Raw genomic sequence first — 27,082 nt, 5'->3', positions numbered from 1 at the left:
AGGAAGGCTCACGTTTCGGTCCTAGACCCTTCTTCAGAAATGGGGGAGGGGTATTTCTGAAGAAGGGTCTAGGCCCAAAACGTCAGCCTTCCTGCTCCTATGATGCTGCTTGGCCTGCTGTGTTCAACCAGCTCTACACTGACTTGGCTCGAAATGTTTCTCCACAGATGATACCAAACCTGTTGCTGCAAAATGCTGCAGGACCTGTTCAGTTTCTCCAACATTTTCTGTTTTTGGTTGTTTCTTTCCAGCATCCATAGTATTTTTTTAATTTAAGTGCCAAAGGGCTATGTTGTTTGCTATGGTCTGCCCAACTTTATGATGTACTTTCTACTTACTGTGGTGGCTCTGAAATCCATATACTACATTACTCACTCATTTATGATGGGCAGAATGTCTTTTTGGCTTGAAGGCAGCATCCTGTTAGTAGTGAGCACTGTATGGAACAGCTAGCATTACCTGTTGCCCAAACCTGTGAGGTGCCTTACCCTTTCAGCAGTTTGTCTGATATATAGCAAGAAATGAACTGGTCACGGTTGACATTATCAGCCAAAACGGCTTTATTGCACCCTGTTTCGCTTCAAGTTTGCACAGGCCCTGTTTTACAAAGTTGTCAATAAGCTCAAAATTTGCAAGACAGCGTCCAGCATTAGTTGTGATTGTGCAATCAGACAATATTTATTGAATTATCCTGAAAGTGTGAGGAGTTTTGCTGCCAAACAATCGGGCTTGCAGTGTGATGTACTGGAATCTAATTATTTGCAGACTGTAAAATCTAGAGCATGCACTGTGCCTGCTTCAATTCAACAAAATTAGTAACAGCCATTTGCTGGTTGATTTGTCAGGGCCATGTCCTGACCAATCAGAATCAACCTGCCTGGTTTTAAAGTTTCAAAAAAGCTGGGCTGGTAACTATCAATCATCATGTCACATCACAATACACCTGCCAATCAGCGTCCATTTGTCAACCGATCAGCTTTCTCCTCCCATGCAGTATAAGCTTTGGTTTTTCCCTTGATTTGCTATTCTTGCTAAATGTCCTCATGAGTGGAGCGTGAAAAACTTTGACAAAGTTGTGACATTTTTCTAGAAACACCCAATTGCCGTACTATTTAGTAGTTCCACACTGTGGGGGTGTTGGAAGGTTTTACACAATAATAATGTCTGTTGATGTTTTTTGAAATAGGTGACAAATGTGGATTGGATAAATTGTATTCAGTATAAATGTCAGTAATAATGTGCTTCCCAAGAGTGGAGGTGTGGACAATCCAGAAGCAGAAATCTCCTTCAAAGTATCCATTTTAGCAAATAGTTTAGCATTCTTTATCATTGCCAGATTGTCCTGCTAGGTCAGCTAATGCTTGAAATAGGCAATTAATTGTTTTTCTGTATTTTGTTTGTAAGATTAGGAGAAAATTGAACCCAAACTGAATTGTACTGGTATTGTTACTAGTGTGCTGCATTCCTATTAGATTTAGAAAGCCAATTTTCTAGAAGTTTACAAGATTGAAAATATTTTAAGTGGTAGCCTGACAGTAACCAGATAACTTTAATAGCTGTAGCCAGTTCTTTAGCGCAAATGTCTGTATCTGTTAAGTTAGTGGAATGATGTGGTTTGGTGGTGTACAGGGAAGAGTTCAGATGGAATGATTGATGCATGTTGAATCTATACATTCCTGTGCTGTGTGCATGTTTCCTTTAATATTGTAATACCCCTTCTAATATTCATGCAATTATTATACTTTGCCCCATTTTTGATGACCCTAACCTGAATGAATTTTTCCTCTTCCATGATTGTAGTTCCACCTAACTCTTGTCTAAGTGTAAATCTGAGATATCAATGTAGCAGTGTGCCAGCTGTAGCATGCTCGCTATTTAATACTTGCTTTGTTTCTCTTTCCAATGTAACTAATGTATGTTGGTAGTGGTGCTCATGCAGGACTGCAGTATCACTTGAGGAAACTAAAGTCTAATTCTTTGCATTTATCCTTCAAGGCAAAAATTAGGCAAGCGAATTGAACTCGCCCATTTTTGTGCAGTGGTCTTTTTTTCTCTCAATACAATAGAGTAACTGTTTTGAAGGGCATTAATGACCAAGAAGGTTGATTTTTAAATTGAAAGTCATGAGGTTGAACACCTTTTTATACCGTGCCATTTTTTGACGTTATCTGAATTCAATGCATTTGGAAAATGTCATGTCAGGCTAGTGAGTTCGCTTCCTGACAATCCATCAACCAAGCAAAATTTTCAGGATGCTGTATTTAAATAACATAATGGCCATGTGCCAAAATGTACAAACAAGCTGAATTTAAAGCTTCATTTGACATCCTTCATGCAAGCCTCCTTCATTTGGACTGAGGGCAGATGATGTCCTTTGATTTGGGGGAAAAAATAAATTGTAAAACCTTTTTGATGGAATTCTGTGAAAATAAATATTGGGCTGCACCGCACATTCTACCCCCCCAAGTCATAAATCCCAATCCTTAAAATTTCCCTGCTATTGACAGTTCGGTGCTATGGGCACAAATATAAGTTCTCAAAATATTTTTACTGGGCTTGCACCCATTGGAACAAAGTCGGATATCCATCCGACAAACTGTGAAGTTCCGATAAACTATGAAAGGCACTAATCTACCTCACAAAATGAGAGAGAACCTCAATGCTTCAAAACGAAACTAATCAGGTTAATTTCCCAATGTTGTTCTTGCATCATTACCAGAAAGTTTACTTGTATTTTACTTGTGTAATTGAATTTCTCTGACTGTATTTTCAAACTTGCTGTTTTTTTTTTTCCTTCCACCCCCCCCCAAACCAGTGCTTGTATAGCTGTGTTCTCTCTCTCTTTGGAAAGCATGCACTTTGCAACAGGATTAAGCAGCTTCTATGAGCACAGTCTCTTCTGGAATGTTGCCACTCATCATTGTCTCCTGTGTGCAAGCACAAGGCTAATCGTGTTACTCGTGTGATTTCTTTTCCCCAGTATGATGTACTGCTCTTCTCTGAAACTTTTTTTCCCTTTTTTTTCTTTCTTTTTTTGTCAACTTTCTGCATTGGCAGAGCATCTTGGAATTGAATTTATGGGTATGGACAAATCATTCCTTTTAATCTGCAGAATAAAACCTGACAGCTCTGATCTACCTTCAAATCCTAAATCAGTTTCTCTCCCTTCCCTACCCTTGTTGCTTTTGGAAGGGATGATCCAGCCATAACAGCCTGTCTGCCACTTGGCCACACTTCCTGTGCGTAGCAAGTAGAAAATTAAACGGGAATAGATCTTTCACCTCAGCCATGGAGACTTGACTTGTAGAATGGAAACAAGCCATTTAGCCCCTTTCTAGCCTGCTGTACCATTCAATGAGACCATGGCTGATCTGTAATGTCAACTCTGTTACTGTCTAGGTTTGGATTTGACCTCCATCTCCTTCATTTCAGCCTACTTTTTAAAGCAATTCAAACCAAATACCTGTCAAAAGATCGCCACAGTGTCAATCCATTGATTGTTAAGTACCAGACTAGCTTTATGCTGTGGGATGATTACTCCAAGTGCATTACTTTATTAAATTCAAGACATATTTTAATTTGAATACATGAAAGGCAATTGCCAGTTAACAAAGGAGAAAGGTCTCCTCAGTGAGTGACCGTCAAATTCTCTCTCTCAGATTCACTGTAAATATTTCTGCCAATTTCCTCAATTTGCATTCTTCAGCGTCACAAACTGTAAAGGTCTGGATTCTAAAGGAGCAGGTATGGTGGTCCAAAATAATCTTAACATTGATTTTACATTCAGATTACAAAATCTGTTGGCTTTGTTCAAATTTGCGTTCACAATACCAACTTCCAACATGATCAAGTCAAAAGAGCCCTACAATCTGCCATTTGAATTATAAACCTCTCATTTTCCCTTTGGTTAGATGCTTTTTGGCATTCTGTGCATGCCTGGCAATTGAACTGGCATTTCAAACTGCTTAAATCGAGAACAAATAAGCTGAATGATAAAAGCCTCAAAATCGAAGATTACAGCTTGTGACTTGCCATTGAGAGCAATCTAATAATGCTACAAGTTGGAATGCTACAAGTTGGAATGGGCTCAATTTGTAGGATTAATAAATGTTCTTATAAAATATAAATGATATTTCTGGCTGAAGATTGCAATAAAAGAAAGTGATCTTCATTAAATGACCAGATTTTTGAGACAGAGAGGTCTTTCATTTATTTGAATCTCTGTTTTTGGCAAGTTGATCAAGTGACTAATGCTCTGAAGAGTTCAAACAAATCATTCTACCCAACACTATTGAACTGTCCCTCCTGAACCACCCTTCCCTATGTGATTTAACCTTAAATTAAAATGTTTACTGTCACTTACTTGGGCTAATTTAATTCCACTTTGGAAATGAAACAATGTCGCTATTAAATGACATGTACTCCCGTTGATCGGCACACGGTTCCTAATCCTGAGGTTTGGTAATTATTCCTTTTTGAGTTGTAGCAAGCCCCAGTGTATGATGGCAATCCTCTTGTGGATTCCCATTTTGGTGTTAAAGGAGGAACACCGTGTTCCCAGATGAATCAGCCTTGAGCATTTCTAGCTGATTGATGTATATGACAAGGCCAACAACACACTGGCTTCCAAATAATCCCCAAAAATCTGGAACTGCGTGCAGACAATGGAAAACCAACAGATTTAATGATACAGATTCCTTCCCCTTTTGTAAAGAAGCCTTCAAGTTCAGAAGGCCTCAGCAAATAGTACAATCCACTTGTTAAAAAAGGTTGTGTTTGAAGTGATAACATTTTAAATACAGTCTTTGGTGGTGGCAGAATGCTTAGTGAATCTCGTGAAGCGACACTAAGTCCAGTGGTAAAGGAAGCAAGCACAAACTTAAAACAGACTGAACTCTGATTTGATTAAAATTACCTTCATTTTTATCTTCATTGTTAAATACGTAATCATATTAAAGGTACCGAAATAACTCATGATTTATTTTTGAGCTGGTTCAGTCAGTTGGTGGTTATGTTGTGTGGGACATCCCTTCATGTTTTGCTTCAGTCACTCTCTTCCAAATGTTTCTGTACTTTATTTTCCACTATCAAGCATGCTATGCCAGGCCCACAGTTGACTTCTTAACCTGAAACTACTTTTTAAAATCAAAATCTCTACCCTACTGGCATCCTTTTCCTTCTTTTTTTTAGAAAAAATATCACTCGCTGCTTTAGCGTTCTCCTGAACAAGTCCAGTTGAATTGATGTTTGGTCTTGTATGGACTTGGTGTTGACCATCTGTTGTGACGTCTCATGTTGTTATTGTAAATAGCAGGATGGCTATTGGCCAGCTGTACAGGAAAAGAGACAAACCATGTTAATGTCAACAAGAAACACAGCCAATTGTTGAAAGAAAAATGTTATCACTTTGTATAAGTGGAAATCAGGAAGAATTTGAAGTATTTGCAAAGTCCTTCTACTCTGTGAAAAATATGCTTAGATTTTAGTCAGGTTTCTTTTTGTGATGCACTTTGCAGCCTTGCTTTCTATCCCTTTTCAAACTGACCAAATGATGTCTATAGTCAGAATGAAATGATACATCAGAACAAACCCGGCAAATCCAGAAAAGTTAATGTTGTGCGTGCAAGAGGCTGCAAAGAACTGGACTAAACCTTGGCTGATCTTTCTGAAGGTCAGCCTTGCAACACACGCACACACCCGTCTGTGTGCCTGAACATCTAAAATGCCTGCCAATCGTCGCCGTTTTGTTCTACGATCTGCCTCTACCCGTGATTGATGCTGTTTTGTTTGCCTGAATGTTGTGCATCTGATCTCCCAGTAAATCCAGCCGATACTGCATACCCACCTCTTGTTCCGAAATGAAATTAAAATCAGGCTTTGGGGAAACTTCAGATTTTTGTACTGATTTTCCACAATGAATCATTTTAATGAGAGATGTTTGTAAGAATAAAACTGGTCCTGTCAGCTGGCCTCTATTCTGACATTTACCTCAAAGGTGCTTTACTCAGTGATGTTTCTCTGTCAGTGATGTGGGCTCAAGTTGGTAGGATGGGAGAGGAAAAGAAGTGGGGGAAATTTCTCACTGAAGTTCTAAAGAGACTGTTTCGTTACCAACTGCCATGGAGGAGGTGAGAAAGAATGAGTAATCTGATCAAACATTTTTGCAAATTTCCAGCATTTACATATTTAATAGAAGATGGAACAACAAATTGACTGTAAGAATATTGAATTATACTGCAGGAAACATCAATGAGTGATCACCCAATAACAATTTAACTCAAGTTTTATGTATAATCGTCAAGATTTTTCTTTAACATTAGACTGCAAGATTTCAAAAAGGCAATGTTCGGCTTACATAATTTTTTTAGCTTTTTATCAATTGGATTTAAGCTTTTCTGGAGTAGAAGGCTTGAATAAAATGGAAACAAGGGCACATTCCTGATTTGGAATGGCTCAGGAAACTGTTACATGAAAATGCTTGGAATGACATGTGTGAAGATTTGGCATGTATTTCAATGTGCTCAATTTTAAAAGACAGACTAATCTGATAACACATTACACTTTTGTCATCTGAAGTACCTGGTACTTGACAGGACTCAACATGTGTCCTCTCATGTTCATTTTTGGCCATCAGTATTTGTGGGTCATCAGTGCAGACTCACAACTGCAATTACAAGAAGGGTTCCAAAATATAAGAATGATTCTATTCTTATAGAATAAATCACAAAAAAAAACACAGAAATGGAACAGAATGATTTGCAGAAGCCGCAAATTGCCTTTTTCAAAAAAAGAAAATTGCGGTGAGCTTCCATTTTGTGCGTTTTAATTGCCTTGGAGAGCACAAAGCAGGTGGAAAATGGAAACTGCACAAGCAATTTCTGCCCATCATAACAGCTAAATATTACATTTTCATGGCACATTGGCTGCACAGCAAATCTCAGGCTATAACCTGCTGTTTTTTTGCTTCTCTCTTCAGAAGCTGAGGAGCTGTACCAGAAGCGAGTGCTGACGATAACAGGGATCTGTATTGCCCTCCTCGTGGTTGGCATCATGTGTGTGGTGGCATATTGCAAAACAAAGTAATCCAAAGTTTCATTGTCTCAAATCCAGTTGACACTAATTTTCTGTTTCCTCCCCGCGAGTGAATTCTCTTTGTGCTTGAAAATTGGTTCTCTTTAAAGTCACCCTTTGCACCTGATGATACTTGGGAATGACAAAGCAAAAATAATGGTCCCATAGGTTTGATAGGTTTGGATGGAATCTCTTGTTAAAAGTCTAAGGTCAACATGTAACTCAGTTCAAAGCAAATCAGAGACGAGGTGATGAAGTTTGATAGCACAGCTGACTCTTCTAATGACAGGATCCAAACTGAAACCCAGACCATATTCTCTCTTTTTGTTTTACTGAATAAGTCTTAATTAAGTGAAAGGATTTTGGACAATCTGAGCCCAGTTCTTAGTAAAGATGAGCCCTAAGATCAAAAATAATTGATGCCGTGCATCCATTGAAGATTCCAAATAACAGCGACTATTTTGAGAAAAGAAATTTTTACATGGATTTTTTTCAGTGATTGGGCTAATACAAATTCTTTGGGAAGTAGAGGGAACTGTACTACATGAATAGTTGTGCCGTAGTTGACCTCAAATCTTGAAGCTGCGGTGCTCCGAGTGAGCAAAAGCGAAGTACAGTGGATGCTGGAAATCTGAAACAAACACCAAGAATGCTGGCAAAACTTAGCAGGTTTGTCAGGCCCACTGCTCCAGTATTTTCTGTGTGTGCCATAAGTGAGATTGTGTTTCCTTCCCTAGCTCAGGCATTCGTTCTTTAGCTAAGCACACAACTAAATGTTTTCTTGAAAGGAAAGGAAACTGGGACAGAGAGCTATCATGGGCTTCACCAAAGGAGGTAGCGTTAAAGAGTGAGATGAGCAGAAACCCAGGAACATGTCACGTGTTCATTGTACCCAGATGCTTTCTATTCCCCAGTTCATGGCCCAAAATCACAAAGGACACAGGGAGAATACATTTGATAAAGATGTGCAAAGGCACAAAATGGATGTTAGTGGATTGGCCACTTATTAAAGGCCATGGAAAGGAATATTGGTCAGGTGGTATGAAGAGAATCTAACTCCCATTTGCTATTTTTGACAAATTTAAATTTCACCTATAAGGTGTAAACCAGCACCCAAGGCACCAAGGTTACACAGCGATCGAAATATAAAGGCCACAAGAAAGCTAATTCGACTTCATTGTTTATTAAAGCGACACTGCCCAGCATACATTATTTCATTTAAACCCTTCGTCCCACTCAGTATCCAGTCTCATCTCCACCCAGCCCGACCCACTAGTTTCAATCCCACATAATTTGACATGCTGCTTTGTCGCCCACTCCAGAAAGCCCTGACTCATTTTTGTCTTTGCCTTTGCGATTTGCACCTCGCTCTCTGTACGCTGGCAGAGAGGGATAACCTGATGAGTCAACAAGCGCTCTTTGTTCCTGCCCCAATGTCTTCTGTTTGAAAGAACCCACATGTTTCAACATCTTTGGCATTTCACAGAATTACAGGTTTAATGTTTCAAATAAAAATAAACACAAACAAAAAACGCTGCTGTTTACTCTGTTCCCCTCCAAATTCACATACGTTTCTGTCAAAACAAAATGAGTAAGAGTATTTGTTTTGGTAAAACTGTAAAAATAAAGAATTATATCTCTATTTTTGTGTCATATTGGATTGATAATGTCAACAGCCTGTTATATCATCAAAGGTTACACGGGCTCAGATATGTTGACATAAAAGGATAGAATTGTACTTGGAGACACCTGGTGTAGAGGTTACACTCCACCCTACAGCGCTAGAATAAAAAACAGCAGAGATTCCAGGAGACATTGATGGACACTATGAAGATCACGTAGTCAGGCTGCATGACTTAAAGCTCCTGTGAGCCAGAGATCCAAGGATGTGGTAGGTGGATATCTGCTCTGAAAATCATGAACATGGTCAACTTTCCCCAAATATAAACGTCACTAAGCACATTCCTTCAAATCTTTGCTGTTGAATATTCATATTTAAACCTAAAAGCACAACATTTACTTGCGGGGAGAAAAAGAAAGCTTTTAAGCAAATGGAAGATGTTTCACAATGTGGTAGAGTCTAAAGCTTAGTAGACACAAATGTCAGATAGTCACTGATGAATTCAGTAAAGAATTAAGGAGTAACATTTTGTCCCAGGGAGTAGTTAGTAACATAGAGCAGGAGTACTCCAGTCAGCCCCTCCAGTTTACAGAGAAAGAAATGCGTGCCAGGAACTATCTAAATGACAGTATAGACCAGTTGGGCCAAATGGCCTGTTCCTGTACTGTACGTTTTATGTAATTCCTAGTATTTCTATCCTTAGTATATGGTTTTAACAATTTATTTTATAAATATGTCCCACAATCTGTGCCATGTAGACCTGGCTGCAAACAGCAAAAACTTTTTAGTCAGTACAACCCTTCATTCAGTTGGTTCTTTTCCTATATTTATTTTTAGAAACACTTGGTTTGGATAGGAAGCAGAGGAAGGATTCTGTCAGAGCCCTATGTAAAGGGCTGGGCATTCAGGTTGCATGCTACGCTGACACTGAAGAAAACGAGTGTCACAACTTCATAGCTTGAGTTTTAGTCCTCCTACTGTACAGAACTCGACGTCTAACAATTGCTGATTGTTTTTGTCTCTGATTGCATTTGCTACCGCCACCCAGAAAACAGCGGAAAAAACTTCACGATCGGCTCAGACAGAGTCTCCGCACTGAGAGAAACAACATGGTAAACCTTGTGAATGGACCCCACCACACAAATCATCCGGCAGAAAATGTCCAATTGGCAAATGTAAGTTGATATTGACGTGCGATCTGGTGTTAACCACTTTGTCTCGGTGCAATTGTGAGATGCGACATAGATTTACCAATATCCAGGCAGCGTCACTGGGGGGTTTGACTAAGGGATGCCTTCTGTGTGTTACAGAACTGCCCCAGGTAGATGTGGTTCCACTAGCACTGTTGTCTGTGCAGTGAAATTCTCGAGCGGATTTCAAACCACAGGCAGTTGTACCTGAGCAAAGCTTTGGCACTTGAATTTCTGGTCATTAGACTTTGCCCAATCTCTTCAGCAGGGAAAAAGTGATGCAGCAACCACTTCACCAATCTGGACCCACCAGAGTGGGTGCTTTTGACCAGAAGGAATGGGGTTGCTTACGACAGAGGTAGTAAGAACAGTTAATCTCTGTGAAAGTGCTGCAGTGTTACTGGGAGTGGCTGTACAACAGCCAGACTACCACCATCGGCATCACTGTATTAAGCAGAGGCCATCAATGTCACTTAAGATGCACTGCAGAATTAACAGTTGAGTTAGCAAAAATGCAAGAAACAATTTAGAATTGTGTTAAGAATTGCCATATTTGGAATAGTCATATAGGAATATCTAATTAAAAGCTACGAATTATTAGATGTGATGCAGGGTTGACAGCATTGTGTTGAATGTACTATTTTGGTACAATGTAGGATGTATAGCATTGTATGTCAGTAGATGGAATATAGAATTAATAGAGTAGGTGTATTAGTGTAATATAATATAGGATTAGCAGCATTGTGTCAGTAGATATAATGTAGTTGTATCAACATTATGTTAATGTATAAAATATGGGTTAATGGCCCAGAAATTGTTTGAATAGGTAATATCATGGCAAACACCTTGGATTAGATTTTTTTCACCTCACCCATCAGGTTGTATCATTTTTTCACTGCACATCACTGAATATGTGATTTGATAGCATAAATGTCATGAACATTGGGCTCAGGGGCCTGTCTTCTTGCCCAAGGTATCAAAAGAGTTTATAAAGAAACAGAAAGAACAATGGAAATGGAACTGGCCTTAATTATATTCAAATCAGAGATGGAAAGGGTAGGAACTAAAAGAGAGAGGAAAAAAGGAGGCAAGTTAAAATTAAGTTAAAATTTAATCGTCCTACAAGTTGTGGAGAATTTGATCTCCTGGAGTATCTCTTTGCCACAAATTGATGAATGTTTAAGCTGCAGTGTAAGACTAATAGCACTGGTGTGTTACCATGTCGACATTATACGATCAGCAGATAAATTGAGGTTGAAATTTTTGAATCAAGTAAGAGGGTTTGAAGATAGTGAGGGACTCATCAAATGCGGCACGTGGCCTACCCTCTGCCCACCACCCACTCAGTCCCAACCTGTCTCCATTTTATCCATTTTATACAGAGCAGTGAAACAGAAGGGAACCTGCACCCCATTTGGACCCATTGATTTTTTTTTTCTAAATTCACTCACGGGATGTAGGTGGTCAGTGGCCAGGCCAGCATTCATTGTCCATTTCTAATTGCCCAGAGGGCAGTTCAGGGTCAACCACATTGCTGTGGGTCTGGAGTCACATGTAGGCCAGACCAGGTAAGGTTATTTCCCTAAAGGACATTAGTGAACCAGATGGGTATTTCTGTCAATCGACAGTGGTTTCGTGGTCATCATTAGATTTTTAATTCCAGATTATTTATTGAATTCAAATCATCGTGGGATTTGAACCAGAGTCCCCAAGACGTTAGCTGAGTTTCTGGATGAATAGCCTAGCGATACTACCAGTAGGCCATTGCTTCCCTTAAGTGGCCAATGATTGACCGTTTGAATTCTCATTCTAAACCCTGTTAATATTTTACCCTTGACAAGGTGACCCGCTGTAACTGAATGGCCCCACAAATTTGGCCATGCAGGTTGACACAAGAAAAGTACCTCCCTTAGAAACCTCTTGTGCCATCAGAAATGTCCCTGCATACTTGTCTTTAACCGTCTCCTTTCCTCCCTCCTCACAGCTCAATCCAAACCTCCTCACTGTCCTTAATCCGTCCTGCCAGGCCCCACCAATTCCCATGAATTTGCCTTCAAACCGTTAGCTCCTCTTCATTAGGGACCAGCTGTAGTCCCGGCAGCGGCCACCACCTAAACCTGGTGCTGCTGAGGCACTGGGGCTGCTGGTCATCTCATTGACCGGCAGCTCTCTGAAAGGGGACCTCCCCCTCAGATGTGAGCTGGAATCTCACCCTTTGCTAATTAACAACCTGCTGAGCTTAAATAGCAGCAAGACGGTCCAAATCGACAAGAATACATCCCCAGCCAAATCTTTAGCTGGCAAAGCAGAAACCCCACTGTTCGGGGGAAGAAAAATATCTGCCCATGACTCTAAGCGATGACAGAAATGCATACAGACAACCTTTTACAAATTGGAAACAAGCTGTCAAATTGTACTGTCGAGCCAAGCCATCTTCCAGCCTCTCCACAATTTATTAAGACTTCACACATGTATCTCGTTGGGGCTACTCAACTGATTAATGAGTTTTATTGCATTGCCATAGCTTTACTCTTTGGTGAGTGTTCAGTGATAAATACAATAAGTAAATGAACAAACATGTATAAGTGACAGCAAGTTTTTGTAATGACCAACATTTTTTGCGGCATCTTATTTCCTTCAACATCTCTGTTCAAAGTGCGCCAGTTCTTTGCAGTAGGTAACAGATGTCATTCTAGAACCTTGAAATAAAAGATTGCAATGCTGCATTTATTGAAGATTGGAGAGTAGCCACATATTTCCTAACTGAATCTTTAAGTGGCTCTAACTCATAAATCTTCAACCAGGCAGAGCTGTCCACACTAGTTTTACGTCAACCGTATTTAGAAATATCTTAAATTGGCCAACGTTGCACCGGTCAAAATTTCCCTCATCCTTCTGGCTGATGTCATCACACCATCTCCAGAGTGGTAGAGCTTTTCCCAACAGGAGCCAGTACTTTAATATGCTACACCTCACTGGGATTGCATGCTGAAAATCAGGCCTGTCTAATTCCAGAGTCATCACAAAGGTTAAAAATTCTTATCAAAATACACAAAGTGCCCAGTTTGCCTGTCTGATAGACCAGGCTTAAACAGAAAATATGTATCAGGTTTCTGTACTTAACAAGAACTACTATTTGTTACAAATAAATTGATTTTAACCACAAGACAAACACTGGTCAAACTCTAACTCCCTTCTAAAGTCCACTCCCTGTACACAAATATGGATAAACACAAATAGCACCAGTCCTCAGGATTCAATGGTGTGTTCCTTTTGTTTCCCAAGTCCTTCAGTTCCCTGATCTTTTCCTTCAGGTTCTTTCACTTCTTCACAGGAGGCACAGAGCAACTGGCTCAGTATTTATAAAGTCTCTGACTTATTGCTTCAAAATAACAGCAATTCGTGGCTTTTTTTTTAGCTTCAGGTACATTACTGAAGAGAGGTGTGCACACACACACCACCTACCCTTCCAGAGGTCTGACGGATTCTCCCTGTATTGCTCGCACCCACAACCTGTTCAGCTACTCAGGCACCAATGAAAAAATGGTGTCCACAACTGGTCCCAATTGTACAGACCAATCAGCTCCTTGCTCACACCTACATGTGCCAGCCTGTCTAGAAACAGCTTCCTGCACTGCTTGAACAAAACAGCAGTGTAAGAACCACACACACAGTTTCAATAACTTGTTTTCAAAAGTGCAGCAACTTCTTCCACAATCCTTTGTTTTAAAAACAATTTTTTTCCAATTCAGTCAACAATCAAAAGTAAAGTAAAATAAAATGTGATCTTTACAAATGGAAACTTCATACTGAGCCCCTTATTGAGAGCCTAAGACTTGGTATTACATATTTAAGATGACACCTCATTATTTCAATGGATATGAAGTTAATGGCAGCACTGAGATGATATTGTAGGAGAGAACCATTAAATATAATTGGCTACAAAAGTCTGTAGTGACAGTGAGGATAACAAGGCCAACATTATGACAATCCAAATGGTTCATTAGGCACAAGTTACTTGATAGATACTCACATTTACAAGTCTATAAGTGTAAGCCTCATACAATTGCATGTATTTCTCAACATGTCAAGCAACATGAAAACCAAGTTATTGTTCCTAAGTTAATATTTTTGCCAAGATATTGAGCATTATACAATTCAAAGAAATAGAGAAATCTGCTTTGTTTGAGTCATTCTTTACAGATGTCAATTCAGAATCTAAGACATCTTTCTTTGTTTATTAACGACCCAGTCTTATAGCTTCTTCCACATACCAGTCCAATCTATTCCCCCTTTTATGTTTTCTTTGGGGCTCACCATTAAATTAACTAATTAACCAGCTGGACAGTGGCAGTTAACAAGCACTACCCTTCAGGGGCAGTGCACCAACAACAAACATAGGGTAAGGTAGATTTTTTTTCCTAATCAACCTGTTCAGAGATGCTATTACTCAGCTCTGGAGTATGTGGGACTTGAACCCAAGCCTCTCAGTCCGAGGTAGGGACACTACCACTGTGCCACAAGAGCACCCAGGGAAAGCTAGGAAGTGAGGGAGGGACCGAAATTAAAATGTAGCTGAAGGGGGAAATGATACACTCTAGTCCCCATGGTGCCCACCTCTCTTTAAATGCCTGAAGGATTTTGCTGGACACTGTATGCTCCCTCTTTAAGGACGCTGCACCATTGTCCCCCCCCCCCAGTAGTTTTTTGCCTTTTTCTCATCTTCAGAAGTGCTGTTACACAAAACTGGCTTTTTTTTTAACCACCACCATATTGCCCATGGTACTTTTCACCCATGATCTACCACCATAAAGTCACCCCGCTTTCACCCCCACCTTCGTACTTACCACTCGATTAATTAATCTGTTAACCACTTGCTTTATTAACAACAGAAACTTGCAATCAGTAATCAATGTCTCTCCATATTTGGTATTCATTGGAAAGTCTGCCTGCAGTTTTATGCAAATACGATGTAGCGAAAAGAAATGATATTTTTCATACTTTTGATCAGTGGGTTTTGTACTTCTGATTTTCTTTATCACTCAGTGTATTAATATTCAGTGAACATGTTAAGCAGAAGCTAAGTGAGTCAGTACATCTTACTAAAGAATGACACCGTTTTTACAAAGTGTCAATAAGCTCTAATTTTGTCTAGAATATTCTGCCAACTGTGGACACCTGTCATTTAACCTAGGGATAATACCGAATTTATCACTACATTATAGACAGTTCAGTTAACCTCACTTAAGGACTAGGTACAGAAGATTGACTTCTTGGTTGACATTTGTGTTGATGATATACGGTTAGCGGAAGGAGTAGGTTTGATGGGCCCAGTTGACAAACTCTTATCGGTCTGTTTTTCTTGTAGATAAGAGTAAGAGGAAATTTGATTGAAGTCTTCCATATCACGAGAGCTCGGGACAGAGCAGACAGGGAGAAACTGTTCCCACTTGTAAAAGGATTAAAAATGACGGGGGCATAGATTAAAGAAGTAAACACAATATGAGGGGACAAAAGAAACTATATCACAGAGGGATAGTTCAGGTCTGAAACGCACTGCCTGGAAATGTAGTGGAGGCAGGCTCAATCGAAACAAGGGGGCGTTAGATACTTATTTAAGTAGAAATAAGGTGCCGGGTTACAGGGGAAGTGTGGGAGATTGGCACAAAGTTATGATGCTCATTCAGAGAGTTAGTGTCAACACAATGGGGGCCTGTGTCTGCACCGTAACACTTCTGTGATTCTAACCCTTGGCTGTTTGTTTACAGCAATATATAATGAAAAACCCTGGATCCACTGAGCACGTCATTGAGCGGGAAACAGAAACCTCGTTCTCTACTAGTCACTACACATCGACAACCCATCACTCTACGACAGTCACTCACACGCCCAGCCACAGGTATCTGAATTAAACATCATTCTTGGATCAAACAGCATAGAACAAGTATAACTAACAAAGATCTGTAAGGAACATAAGGGGAAGCTCAAACCATGCATAGAGACATCAATTATTTGTAGACAATAGTGTTGAAAATCCTTAATCAAGGAACCTTAAGATGAAAAAATATACTTCTGGTGAAATCTCAGGGAATCCAGGCCATGATTTTAGCCACATGCACTCCCCACCAGTGGTAACTTGTTTGGTATGTACCCCTGTATGGGACCAGCATTGCACCAACCAAATTCCATTGAAAATCAGAGGATGGGAACGCCAATGTTTGGAACACCTTCCTAGAGTTCCTACACCTCACTTTACTTTAGTTACCTTTTGAGAGAGTGATCAGCCAGACATGAGTATACTGGAAACTTGAGCGTGAGGTTGGGCCAGGATAGATGGATTTTCCAGTGGATTCCTCTCAAAGATGTACGCCTAGAGAGAGAGAATTTAAACCAAAGAGCTGGTGTAAAGAACCTTGATTAGACCAACCTTGGAGAATTGGTAGCAATCTTTAAATTAAATTATGTTTCCCACTAAAGGAAGGCAAGTGTCCATAAATGTAAAATAGTCACCTACTAAAGATTTTAGGGGAAACCTCTTTACTCAGATGATGGTGGGAATGTGCAACTCATTCACACATGGACTGGTTGAGGAAATTGCATGGAATGATTTAATAAGAAGCTTAATAAGAGAGAGGAAGAAAGGAATTGTGTGCAGTTTTGGTCTTAGTATCTTAGGAAGCATGTTCTGGCTATGGAGGGTGTGCAACAAAGGTCTACCAGACTGATTCCAATGTTAGCAGGACTAAAGAATGAAGAGAAACTGGACAGTTAGAACTATATTCATTGGAGTTTAGAAGAATGAGGTTGGACCTCATAGAAACCTACAATTCCAACAGGACTAGACAGGCTAAATACAGCAAGGATGTTCACGATGACCAGGGAGTCAGGAACCTGGGGTCACGGTCTAAGGACAAGGGGTGGGGTAGGTCATTTAGGACTGAGGTGAGGAGAAAATACTTCATCCAGAGAGTGGTGAGCCTGTGGAATTCCTTGCCACAGAGTGAGATAGAGACCAAAACATTGAATGTTTTCAAGAGAGAGTTAGATATAGTTCATGGGCTACAGTGATCGAAGGGAGTAGGGAGAAAGCAGGAACAGGATATTGAGATGGATGATCAGTCAGAGCAGACTCAAAGGGCCAAATGGGCTACTCCTGCTTTTGTTTTCTATGTCTCTATGAATATAAGAGCATTCCAGTAGGTTTAGATGAAGAACAGTAGGAGAAGGCTCGCTTAGAATGTAAATAGTGACATAGAACCATTGGACTGAATGGTCTATTTCACTGCTGTAATTTGTATGTAATACTATGTAAGTTTTTATGTTGGAAACCCTCAGAAAAGCTCATGGTAGACATGTTTCAATCTTTGAGATGAACAGTGTGGTGGTGGGTGATGATGCTAAACTTAAATAAAAGACATTGTAACTCATATCTCATTACCTTCAGCTTTATCAAATAATACAGAAGACTTGGGCCAGAAAATCAGATTGTTAGAATAAATGAGTAGACTGGGTAAGAGCTAAAGCTACGGATGGCCCCAATCACACCTTCATATTCTGATATCTGGTGAAAAGTATACCTCATGTAGATATACATATATGATAATGTACAGGAACTGAAGCTGAGCTTAACTGGGATCAAACTGGGGCTTGTTACCACATTTGATCCTGGACACCAGGCCAGAAGAACTGAAATCTTCCACCACACTGTCCCCTCAGTTAAACCGTACTCACTAAGTTATCTTACTGCCACCATAGTTCTAAGCTTTTAGAACAAACAAGTTATGATAAGGTAAATATAGACAGTATAGTGAAAATAGCATATAATTACATTTATAGTCAATTAAAACTTATTTCCTGTGCACAATTCCTCTTAATGTTTGCCACTATAAATCCCTACGTTCACCCTATTATGTTGCAAGCTGTATGTCTAAAACATTGACTCTCCTCCCTCCCCTACACAGGTACTGGAGGGGTAGTTGTTGTCGTAGTCAGCTGGGGGTGCACGGGTGGCTAGTACATTACAGTATGATATCTTAACATAAGCCATTATAAATGTGATGATGCAAACATTAGCTCAAATGTGAGAGTTTAAAATGTGTGCTGAACGATATCAGAACACCGCAGTCTGATTGTTTCCTATTGTCTATCCCTGCTTGACTTAAAGGCGCTGTTTAGTTGCTTTCTAATTCTGACTTTGACAATACTGCAAGCCACTTGATATTGGCTTGACCTCCCATTAATAGCTTTCCTTAATTTCATTTCCAATAAAGATGCCGCTTCACACTTGAATTTCATTTGCCATGTGCCAAGGAGGAAAAGAATGAACAAAGTCACATTCTTTAATGTGCAGCATTTCACAATGGAACATGGCGTCAATTAGTCCACTTTATAAATGCAAACCAATCATGAGATATGTCCAGTCTGAAGTGTTGCATTGGATTTGGCTATTTGTTTAGTTGCACAGAGATCTGAGACCACCAACCTAACAAGCAGCAAACACTTGGCAATGGGTGATCTACACAAACAAGCAATGCTCAGTTAAAGCCATCAGCTATGGAAAAATTGCATTAAGCTCCCTCTGACTAAAACTGAGGACCTGAGCAATAACCATCAAGTTGGAATGGAATATTGCCCCTTTCTTGTTCTAAGATCATTGGTGGTCAATTTTTTAAGGAAATTTTGTATCCTTCTCCTTTGCCCACTATCATTCACTGCCCACACACTGGTACATAGAGGTGATGCTACTTTGATTAACATTCTGGGCCTGCTGTGCTCCAATGCTTCATGCTCTAAGTCACAATGAAACAGGCAAATAAGCTGGCCGCACAAAATACCGCAACATCAGGCCAATAGCACTACAGAGACAGCTTCCAGTCATCCCTAGAAAGTAATCACTGAAGCCCCTTCCTTCTCCTACATCTCAAAAGAAACAGACATGAAGACATTATTAAACAAATGATTTAAAGATGTTTCTCTTTTGTATTGGCCATAGTTGGAGTACGGGCCAAACAGAAAGTGTCATCTCAGACAGCCCCTCTGTGCTGGTAACATCGTCAATTGAAACCAGCAGGCACACCAGCCCGATCAATCACCGAGGACGACTCAATGGGGTGGCGGGTCGACGAGAGATGCTTATCTGTGTAAGGAATTCCAGAGACACTCCAGACTCTCTCCGAGATTCACCACATAGTGAAAGGTAGGTGCTTCAGCCATTTATATGTGTGGTAGTGTACTACATCTGTAAGAACTGAGGTATAACAGGATCAGAGGACAAAGCCTTTTACAGTAAGAGGATTTCTGACTATGAGTTGAAGGCATAGTTTAGACTTTAGGGATTGAGGGCATGGCTTTGACTGGCAGGGTTAAAAGGAGAGGAAAGTATAATTTCTTGGAGGCAGTTCAGGGAAGTTTCGTTGGCATAATCCCTGGTACAAAGGGATTGTTTTATGAGCAAATGCCAAACAGGTTGGGACTCTACTCACTTAGAAGAAAGAAGGGATCTCATTAAAACATACAGGATTCTTAAGGGGTTTGACAGGTAAATACTGAGGGATGTTTCCCCTCATGGGAGAGTCTATGACCAGAGGGTATTGTCTCAGAATAAAGGGGTGCCAATTTAAGATTGAGATGAGGAGGAATTTCTTCTCTCAGATGGATATGAGTCTTTGTAACTCCTTTCTGTAGAGAGCTGTGGGGCAGATCTTCGTGTATATTTAAGGCTGAGATGGGTAGATTCTTGATCAGCCGGGGAATCAAGAGTTACGGGGAAAACACAGGAAAGTAAACGTGAGGAATGTTGGATCAGCTGTGATCCTATTGAATGCAGAGCAGGGTCGAGGGGCCGAACAGCCTACTCCTGTTCCTACTTGTTATAGTTTTGTGGAGAGCTCTGGCTGTAGGTGCTGAAGCCATAATTCTGACTGTAGGGAATGAGTGAAAAGGTCTGACAACAGAGAGAGGCGTAATTCTAATCAGAAGAGCTGTGACTTCTTCAGCTTTGAGATGTGCCATTCTTGGCTCAGTTGGTAATTCTCAGTCACAGCTTGTGTGTTCATGCATCATTCCAGAGATTTAACCTCATTATCCAGGCTGACACTTCTTTGGTGTCATGCTGAAGGAGGTGCCATGTTTGGATGAGACACTAAACCCAGGATCCCTTGCTCTCTCGGGTAGATGAGAAACATACAATCACAGCCCAAATGCTGTTTGTCATCTTCTCCATTCGCAGACGAACACAGTCATGGTAGCCCAGGGTATATTAGCCAACCCTCTGACCTCTCTCAGTTCACAAATTAACATTAAATTACAGATCTGTAGCACCTATCAGGAATTGGATTAAAAATTCATTCCATAGCCATGAAATGAGTAGCAAAGACTTTCAAAGGCAGTCTGCCTGGATTGGAACACAGTCTGAGCAGTTCCTACAGAACGATCACCCTCACCAAACCCAATTACCAAGGCAATTGCTAATAAGACCCAGTTGCTGCCTGGGAACACTCAGCTCCACGAGTGAACCCACATCCAAATCAGAGATATGTCAATCTGCAGCTCCACCGCTCCAAAAAGCTGGTGACTGATCAAGAAAGAATTAGCCGAAGGCTTGATTTCTGATCCAACAATTTGAACTTTAGGAAGCATGTCAGAGTCTTTGAGATTGTAGAGAGGAGATTTACCAGAGTGGTTCCAAGGATGAGAGTTTTAGCTACGTTAGGGTGCGGCTGGAGTTGTCCTTTGAGGAAAGAAGATCAGAGGGAAATTTGGTCAAGTTTGACAAGATTATGTCAAGTTTAGAAGAAATGCTGTTTCCATTAGGTGATGCTGAAGACTTAGTGAATACAGATTCAAGCTCTGGGCAAGGGACACAGGAGGATTGTGAGGTTGAATGTTTTACACAGTGAGTGGTAATGACCTGGTACATGGACTCGAACTTGCTTCTGTTTGAATGACCCTATAATTTCAATTTTACAGGTTGGGGGAGGCTGGGCTTACAGCTGCCCTGTCTCTTTAAGAGCAGTTAGTTTAAAAAAGGCTGTCCCACAGTGAGAGTTGCTGTGGACAACCTTGACAAGCAGAGGGTGGTGCTTAAGGTGATAAGAAACAGGAGTAGGCCGTTTGGCCCCTCGAGCCTGCCCTGCCATTCAATAGGAATGTGGCTGATCCAATATTCCTCACGTCCACTTTCCTGGTCTTTCCCATAACTCTTGATTCTTCCAACCTTCAGTAGAAAGAGATCCTGCCCTTGTGACTTGCTGGCCACTCAGACTGGCCGGTGGCCTCAGCAGTGCCAGGGGTTGGAGGGGGCGCAGTCGGAACAGCAGCTGTCCCTGAGGGGTGACGGAACCGGGTCAGTCCTGCGCCACCGGGGTGAGGGGGTATCAGGCACCATTTACGGAATGGAGTGGGGGGAAGGGTAGGTTTTTGGGGCTCAAAAGGAGGTTGCAGTCGTGGGGAGAGGGTGACTTGGATGTCCGTGATATCACATCTTTCCTCGATGTTTCTCTACCCTTTCGATTTTGGTGGGGGAAAAGACAAGCCCCCACCCCCTCTCCATGTCACCATGGAGGCAGTGGAGCTGGCTTTAATGGGTAATACTTAGCTTATCTAAGCTCCTCTATGTGTAGGGGTATAAGGGCGGATGTGCAAGTGGATGTTTATCTGTCTTATGGGGACTGGGATGGAGTGGACAGAAAGGCAGTGGCCAAAACTGTATTTTAGATGATTACGCCCTCCCAACCCCATCAAAAACACAGCAAATTGGAGAGGGTGGAGTGTAAATCCAGCCCTATGACTCTGTGGTTCCGGCTTCCCGTTGAAGTGGGTACCTATCTCTTATCAAGGAGCAGAGGAGTCTGTCTATTAGGTCTTGTGTTTTTGGTTGTCGTCTTCATTGGTGCTGTTCATGATATTTCAGGTTTGTCTCTGCCATGACCACTCCAGCCAGAATGTCTCCAGTGGACTTCCGAACACCGGTGTCCCAAAAGTCACCCGACTGCGAGCTATCACCGCCAGTGTCTAGCCTGACTATATCCATGCCATCAGTGACCATTAGCCCTTTAATTGAGGAGGAGAGGCCTCTGCTCCTGGTGACCCCGCCTCGGCAGCGGGAGAAGAGGCAAGACCCATACAAGCAGTACCACGACTCTGCCCAGGACAGGGGCAGCATCCCAGCCAGCCCACTACGGGTGGTCGAGGATGACGAGTACGAAACCACCCAAGAGTACGAGCCGACGCTCGAGTCCCCCAAGAAAGGGGCCGGCAACAGGAGAGGGAAAAGAACAAAGGCTAATGGCCACATTTCACAGAGAATGGAGACTGAGAGCAATCCAATCTCGGAGAGCAGTAGCTCTGACAGTGAAACGGAAGACGAACGAATAGGCGAGGAGACGCCCTTTCTGAGCATACAGAACCCCATGTCGACGAGCGTAGAATCAGCCCCCGCATACCGATTGGCTGAAAGCAGGACTAACTCCACCAATAGGTACTCTACACAGGAAGAGTTGCAAGTCAGGCTGTCCAATGTAATTGCTAATCAGGACCCAATTGCTGTCTAAAAAAACACATAAATGCACCAGTAAAACTTTATTTTATATAATGAAGTACTCCGGATACTTTACTTTAAATTAAACATTTTATTTTATTTTAGCAGAAGAACCTTGCAGCTAGTAGAAAGTCTACAAGTTTTTATAGATTAAATATATATATGTAAAAAGAAAGTTAGCATTCACAATACTAATGTGCCATATGTAGCGTTTTTACAGTATTTCAACACAGAAAGATATCAGTGGTGCCTTTATGTTACTTTATGCTGAAAGTGGAATTACTACATCTGTTGCCATTTCATGCTACCTGCTAACAAACCTGATGAGAAAAGGAATGTCTGTGATATGAGGGATTTTTTAATTTCCTTGATGGTGGAATTTGGACTGGGACAGAAGTCTGAGTCAGTTGTTGACATCTGGAGGTCGGGGGGAAAGAGACCCACACACAGAGGAGGGAATGAAGAGGGTGTCTCACTGTGATCTGCTCGTTCAGTAATGTTTCACTCCTGTGGTTTCCACGAGGCTTGATGGTTTATAAGATTAAACAAACCTTCCTGTAAAAAGAGATCAAAAGTAGGACTTAACAAGAAAACACTAGAGTCTTGTGGCTGTTGATATCGAGAGAAACCATTAGAAACATGTCACGAGTTCACGCAAAGCTGATTTTGAAGGTGAGGATTCTTTGAAAGCAGTATGTTACGTTTGGGTGGTTGAAAAGTAAAGTTGTTCACTGAGTTAGATTAAATTATTTCAGTGAAACTGCCTGCTTTAAAAAAGCAGTTCCTCTTTCCTTGGTGCTTTTGTAGGGCCATGTTATATTCTGTAAATACTGCAGCTCTTTGGAAAGCCATCATAATATCCCCCTTTGAACTAGCAATCAGGCACTAGACTCAGTTAAAGCTTTCATCTGAATCTTTCTACATCACTTGGAAGAGGTTTTGGGTCAAATCTCTGCACGATTAAAAAGGTTGCTGCTTGAAAGTATGTTGACTGATCTTGACATGGAAAGGTGAAGAAGTGAGCTACTTGACCTGACTCAGTATTTTCCCTGTGCAGGACATAAGATCCTGGCTGATGGCAGGCAAACGTAAATAGACCAAGAGATGGAAGAATTCTGTTGTTCCCTATGTTAGGATTCTGTAATAGTTTGTGACGGTTTGGAACAGTATGTATATATTGTCACCATCTTCGTACTTATTGCCATCGGCTGCAGTGAAAGCAGGCCTCTGTGTCATATAACCTTTACCTTAATTTAACAGATGCATATATTGAAAATATAATGGGCTGCGGCAACATTCATCTTTTGGGGTAATATCAATTAAAAGCAGCTGGAGATGCAGATTACAATTCACATATGGTCAAAATATATAGCATTGAACCTGCATTCAGCAAAAGGACAACGTTTCTGATATCTTCCTGTGTTTGTGAAACAGACGCATTAAAAGCCTCTTTCAAATAAAGTTTTTTTCTGTTTAATTGTGTACTTCATTATCAATCCAGTCAATATAGCTGCAATAAGTCCAGTTCCTCCCTTGCAATAAAGACATCAGAATGCCACCTGAACTCTTAATCCATAACCCTCGTCTTCAGAGATCACAATTTCTACTGTTCAAACTGAGGAGATCCAGAGGGGGTTATATGGCTTAAAAGGTGATCAAACCAGTCCTTTGAACTTACTGAAAATTTGAATTATTTAAAATTGTGATAAAATGTTTATAATCAGCATTAGTTCATTTCTGTCACCACAACGAAATGCGTCAGAAACTTGTGCGTTTTCACTTCAAAGTGTCAACTCTGTGCTTTCATTGCTTTTAGTGCTGTGTGTTTTAAAATTCATTTCGGGCATGTTACTAATACAGAAGAAGGATTCTACAATGTTCACACTCTCATAACTCCAATGGAATTTCTGCAGTTTTGTAGGGAGAAGGTTGGAAGTATCTGACAGCTATTTAAAGATCACTTGGTGAGACTTAACATTCTTTTCATTCCCTGTCCCTGCTTCCAATAAATCTGGTCATGTCAATAATAATTCAGTAGAACCTTCAGCTTCAGTAGAAACATTTGATATGTTTGCAAGTGGCAAAGAAACTATTTGTTTGATACTTGAAGGGTCAGAGCAAGGAAAGAGGTGTCAGAAATCAGTTAAGATGGACAACTGATACAGGGAAATCGGATTCTCTCACTTTTAATTTGTCCTAAACTCCAAACTGAGCAAACACAAATGCCCAACAATTGAGAGAAAATGGACCATTGCAGTCAAGCAAGTGTCTTCACAGATTCTGACACTCTTTGGAGAGATCAAAACGGTTTTCCTTTTGTTTATTACCGAACCCATTCCTCCACCTCCCTTTGCTGACATGAAACGAGCTTTAAATCCATCACTTGAGATCTTGTACAAGAGTAATTTTCACAAACTGAAAGCAGTAGGGGTACATTCAAAAACCAATTTTATCTTTTGGGCAGGGGTGGACAGGGAGGGGAGACAATCTGCAGTGAAATTAGTTGAGAGTTTTGTTGAGGTGCTTCTCATCACATGTTATACGCTGTTTGCAATCTCCTAACGTTGAAGCACCGCTGAGCTATGAATGATTGCAATAAGCATTAACTGTTATGGCATATAGTGAGCATGGTATATGTCCTAATCTACAAGGAGAACATGCATGTGATGTTATAATTGACCTTTTTAAATGTGCATGAGATGTAAACAATGAGCAGTAATCAGCTGGTGGTTCGGACAAACAGTCTTTACACCTTTTGACTGCACCCCTACAGTTTTCAGCAGTATTCCAATACTACTTAATAACTGATTTACTTAAAGGAATATAATATTCAGAAAATGTTGTATCCGCTGGTTACTTACATTCTATATCATTTAGAGGCACACATACTGAGCAGTCATCATTGATGTTAGGGCACTAGAATATATAAAAGTGCTGATACTGTGGACAAACTCTATTTAACAGCTAGTTTTTACACAGATAGACTATTTTGAAGTAGACACTGGTAACAGGCCTCTTTAAAACAACCAGTCAGACATAAAACTAAAAGCAGAGATGGAATTAAAGGAAGGTTCTAGGGCGGGGGGTGGGTGTGGGTGGGGGTGAAAATGGGTGGAGGGAGGGAAATAGAAGCAGACTTAGAAAGAAAATGTATCCTGAATCCAATTGCATCTTGTTACTGTCGATTGGTCCCATCCAGCAGGTTTATTCGCAAATCGTAAATCTGCTGTAGTTAAAAGTTACAAAAGTAAAGCGAGACTTTGCAACCAAACCAGACAACGCTTTATATCTGCATCAGTTTGTCTGCATTTCCTTTTGGTTCTCACCACCATTTATTTGTGTGTGTGTGTGTGTGTGTGTATGTGTGTGTGTGGGCAGTGAGAGAGAGAGAGACAAAAATATGTATGAAACCAGAGCAATTAGCTTTGGTATTGGCGATCTTTGTGAACTGTAACTGTTATTATTAATGAGCATTCCTGTGAAAACTCTCCAATATCTACAATGAATTTCATGGCAGTACTTTTATTATTTATATCACAGCTTTCTGACATTCAGTGAATTTAGTTTCATGTTATTTGTAAAATATCCTCTGAAAAATATATATGTTCAATGTTTCACATTTTTTTCCTGATTTTTTGTTTTTAAAAACGTATAAAAATAATTTATTGTCAAGTATAAAGGCTATCTATATCTTTCTCGTGAAAAGAATATAATCTGCATCTAATTGTTAGATGCTGCAAATCCAGTATATGCAAATTGCAAAAAAAATCTTGATGCATTTTTCTTTTTAATCTTGACGTGGCTTTCTTTAAAACAACATTTTAAAAAAATGCTGCAAATTATATTTAGCTTCAGCTGAAGGTTGCCCTGGTAATCAGTGGACCAGGAACAAGAATGTACTTAACACCAGTTCAGATATTCCATTATGATTTTCATTTGTGAAGTTACTTTTTTTAAAAAAATACATTAAACCATTTCATAACAGACACAGACATGATGTGTTTTTTTATCCAAACTCATCTTGCAGAAAGCTTTTGCGTTTTGTAAATTTTGTTAGCGTTGTAAAATACACACAGTATTTAACTCTCAATCCTAGCATCTTATTTGACATGAAAGATAGATTTCCATCTATCTGGCACCTTTCATGATTACAAGATATTCTGAAACACTTCACACCCCAATTATGTACTTTTTGCAAGGTAGTCACTGAAAGAAATATAGCAGCCAATTTGCACGCAGCAAGTTGAGCAGCACCATTGAGCGGCACAGTGGCTGAGTGGTTAGCATTGCTGCCTCACAGCTCCAGATTTGATTCTACCATTGGGCAACTGCTGTGTGGAGTTTGCACATTCTCCCCATGCCTGTGTGGATTTCCTCTGGGTGTTCTGGTTTCCTCCCACAGTCTAAAGATGTGCAGGTTAGGTGGATTGGCCATGCTAAATTGCCCCATATTATCCAGGGTTGTGTAGGTTAGGTGGATTAGCTGTGGGAAGTGCAGGGTGGGATACTCTTTGGAGGGTCAGTGTGGACTTGATGGGCCGAGCGGCCTGCTTCCACACTGTAGGGGTTCTATGTCATAGACAAGGTAAATTTTCTTTGTGATAACTGGTCTAGACATGAGAACTCCTGTTCCTCTTGCAAATAATTTCACAGTATCTTTTG

The 27,082-nt window shown here is 40.5% G+C and overlaps 1 protein-coding gene across 4 annotated transcripts in view; it reads left to right on the top strand.

The window, feature by feature from the left end:
• nrg1 (neuregulin 1) overlaps positions 1–26,406 on the top strand; it is a 176,301-nt gene extending 149,895 nt beyond the window's left edge. For 2 of the 4 annotated variants that reach the window (XM_048600614.1, XM_048600606.1), the window contains 6 exons: positions 3,058–3,081; positions 6,977–7,079; positions 9,741–9,867; positions 15,651–15,781; positions 18,875–19,078; positions 21,794–26,406. In XM_048600614.1, coding sequence (XP_048456571.1) covers positions 3,058–3,081; positions 6,977–7,079; positions 9,741–9,867; positions 15,651–15,781; positions 18,875–19,078; positions 21,794–22,433 — 1,229 coding nt within the window. In that variant the 3' untranslated portion in view covers positions 22,434–26,406. The remainder of the gene's footprint in view (positions 1–3,057; positions 3,082–6,976; positions 7,080–9,740; positions 9,868–15,650; positions 15,782–18,874; positions 19,079–21,793) is intronic. The other 2 variants (XM_048600629.1, XM_048600623.1) reach the window with 1 other exon arrangement.
• The last annotated feature ends 676 nt before the right edge of the window (positions 26,407–27,082 follow it).

Source organism: Rhincodon typus, chromosome 1 (genome assembly GCF_021869965.1).
Source record: "Rhincodon typus isolate 14 chromosome 1, sRhiTyp1.1, whole genome shotgun sequence".
Lineage (NCBI taxonomy): Eukaryota > Metazoa > Chordata > Chondrichthyes > Orectolobiformes > Rhincodontidae > Rhincodon > Rhincodon typus.
The sequence above is the reverse complement of the archived record's forward strand: the minus strand, read 5'-3'. Positions and strand labels throughout refer to the sequence as shown.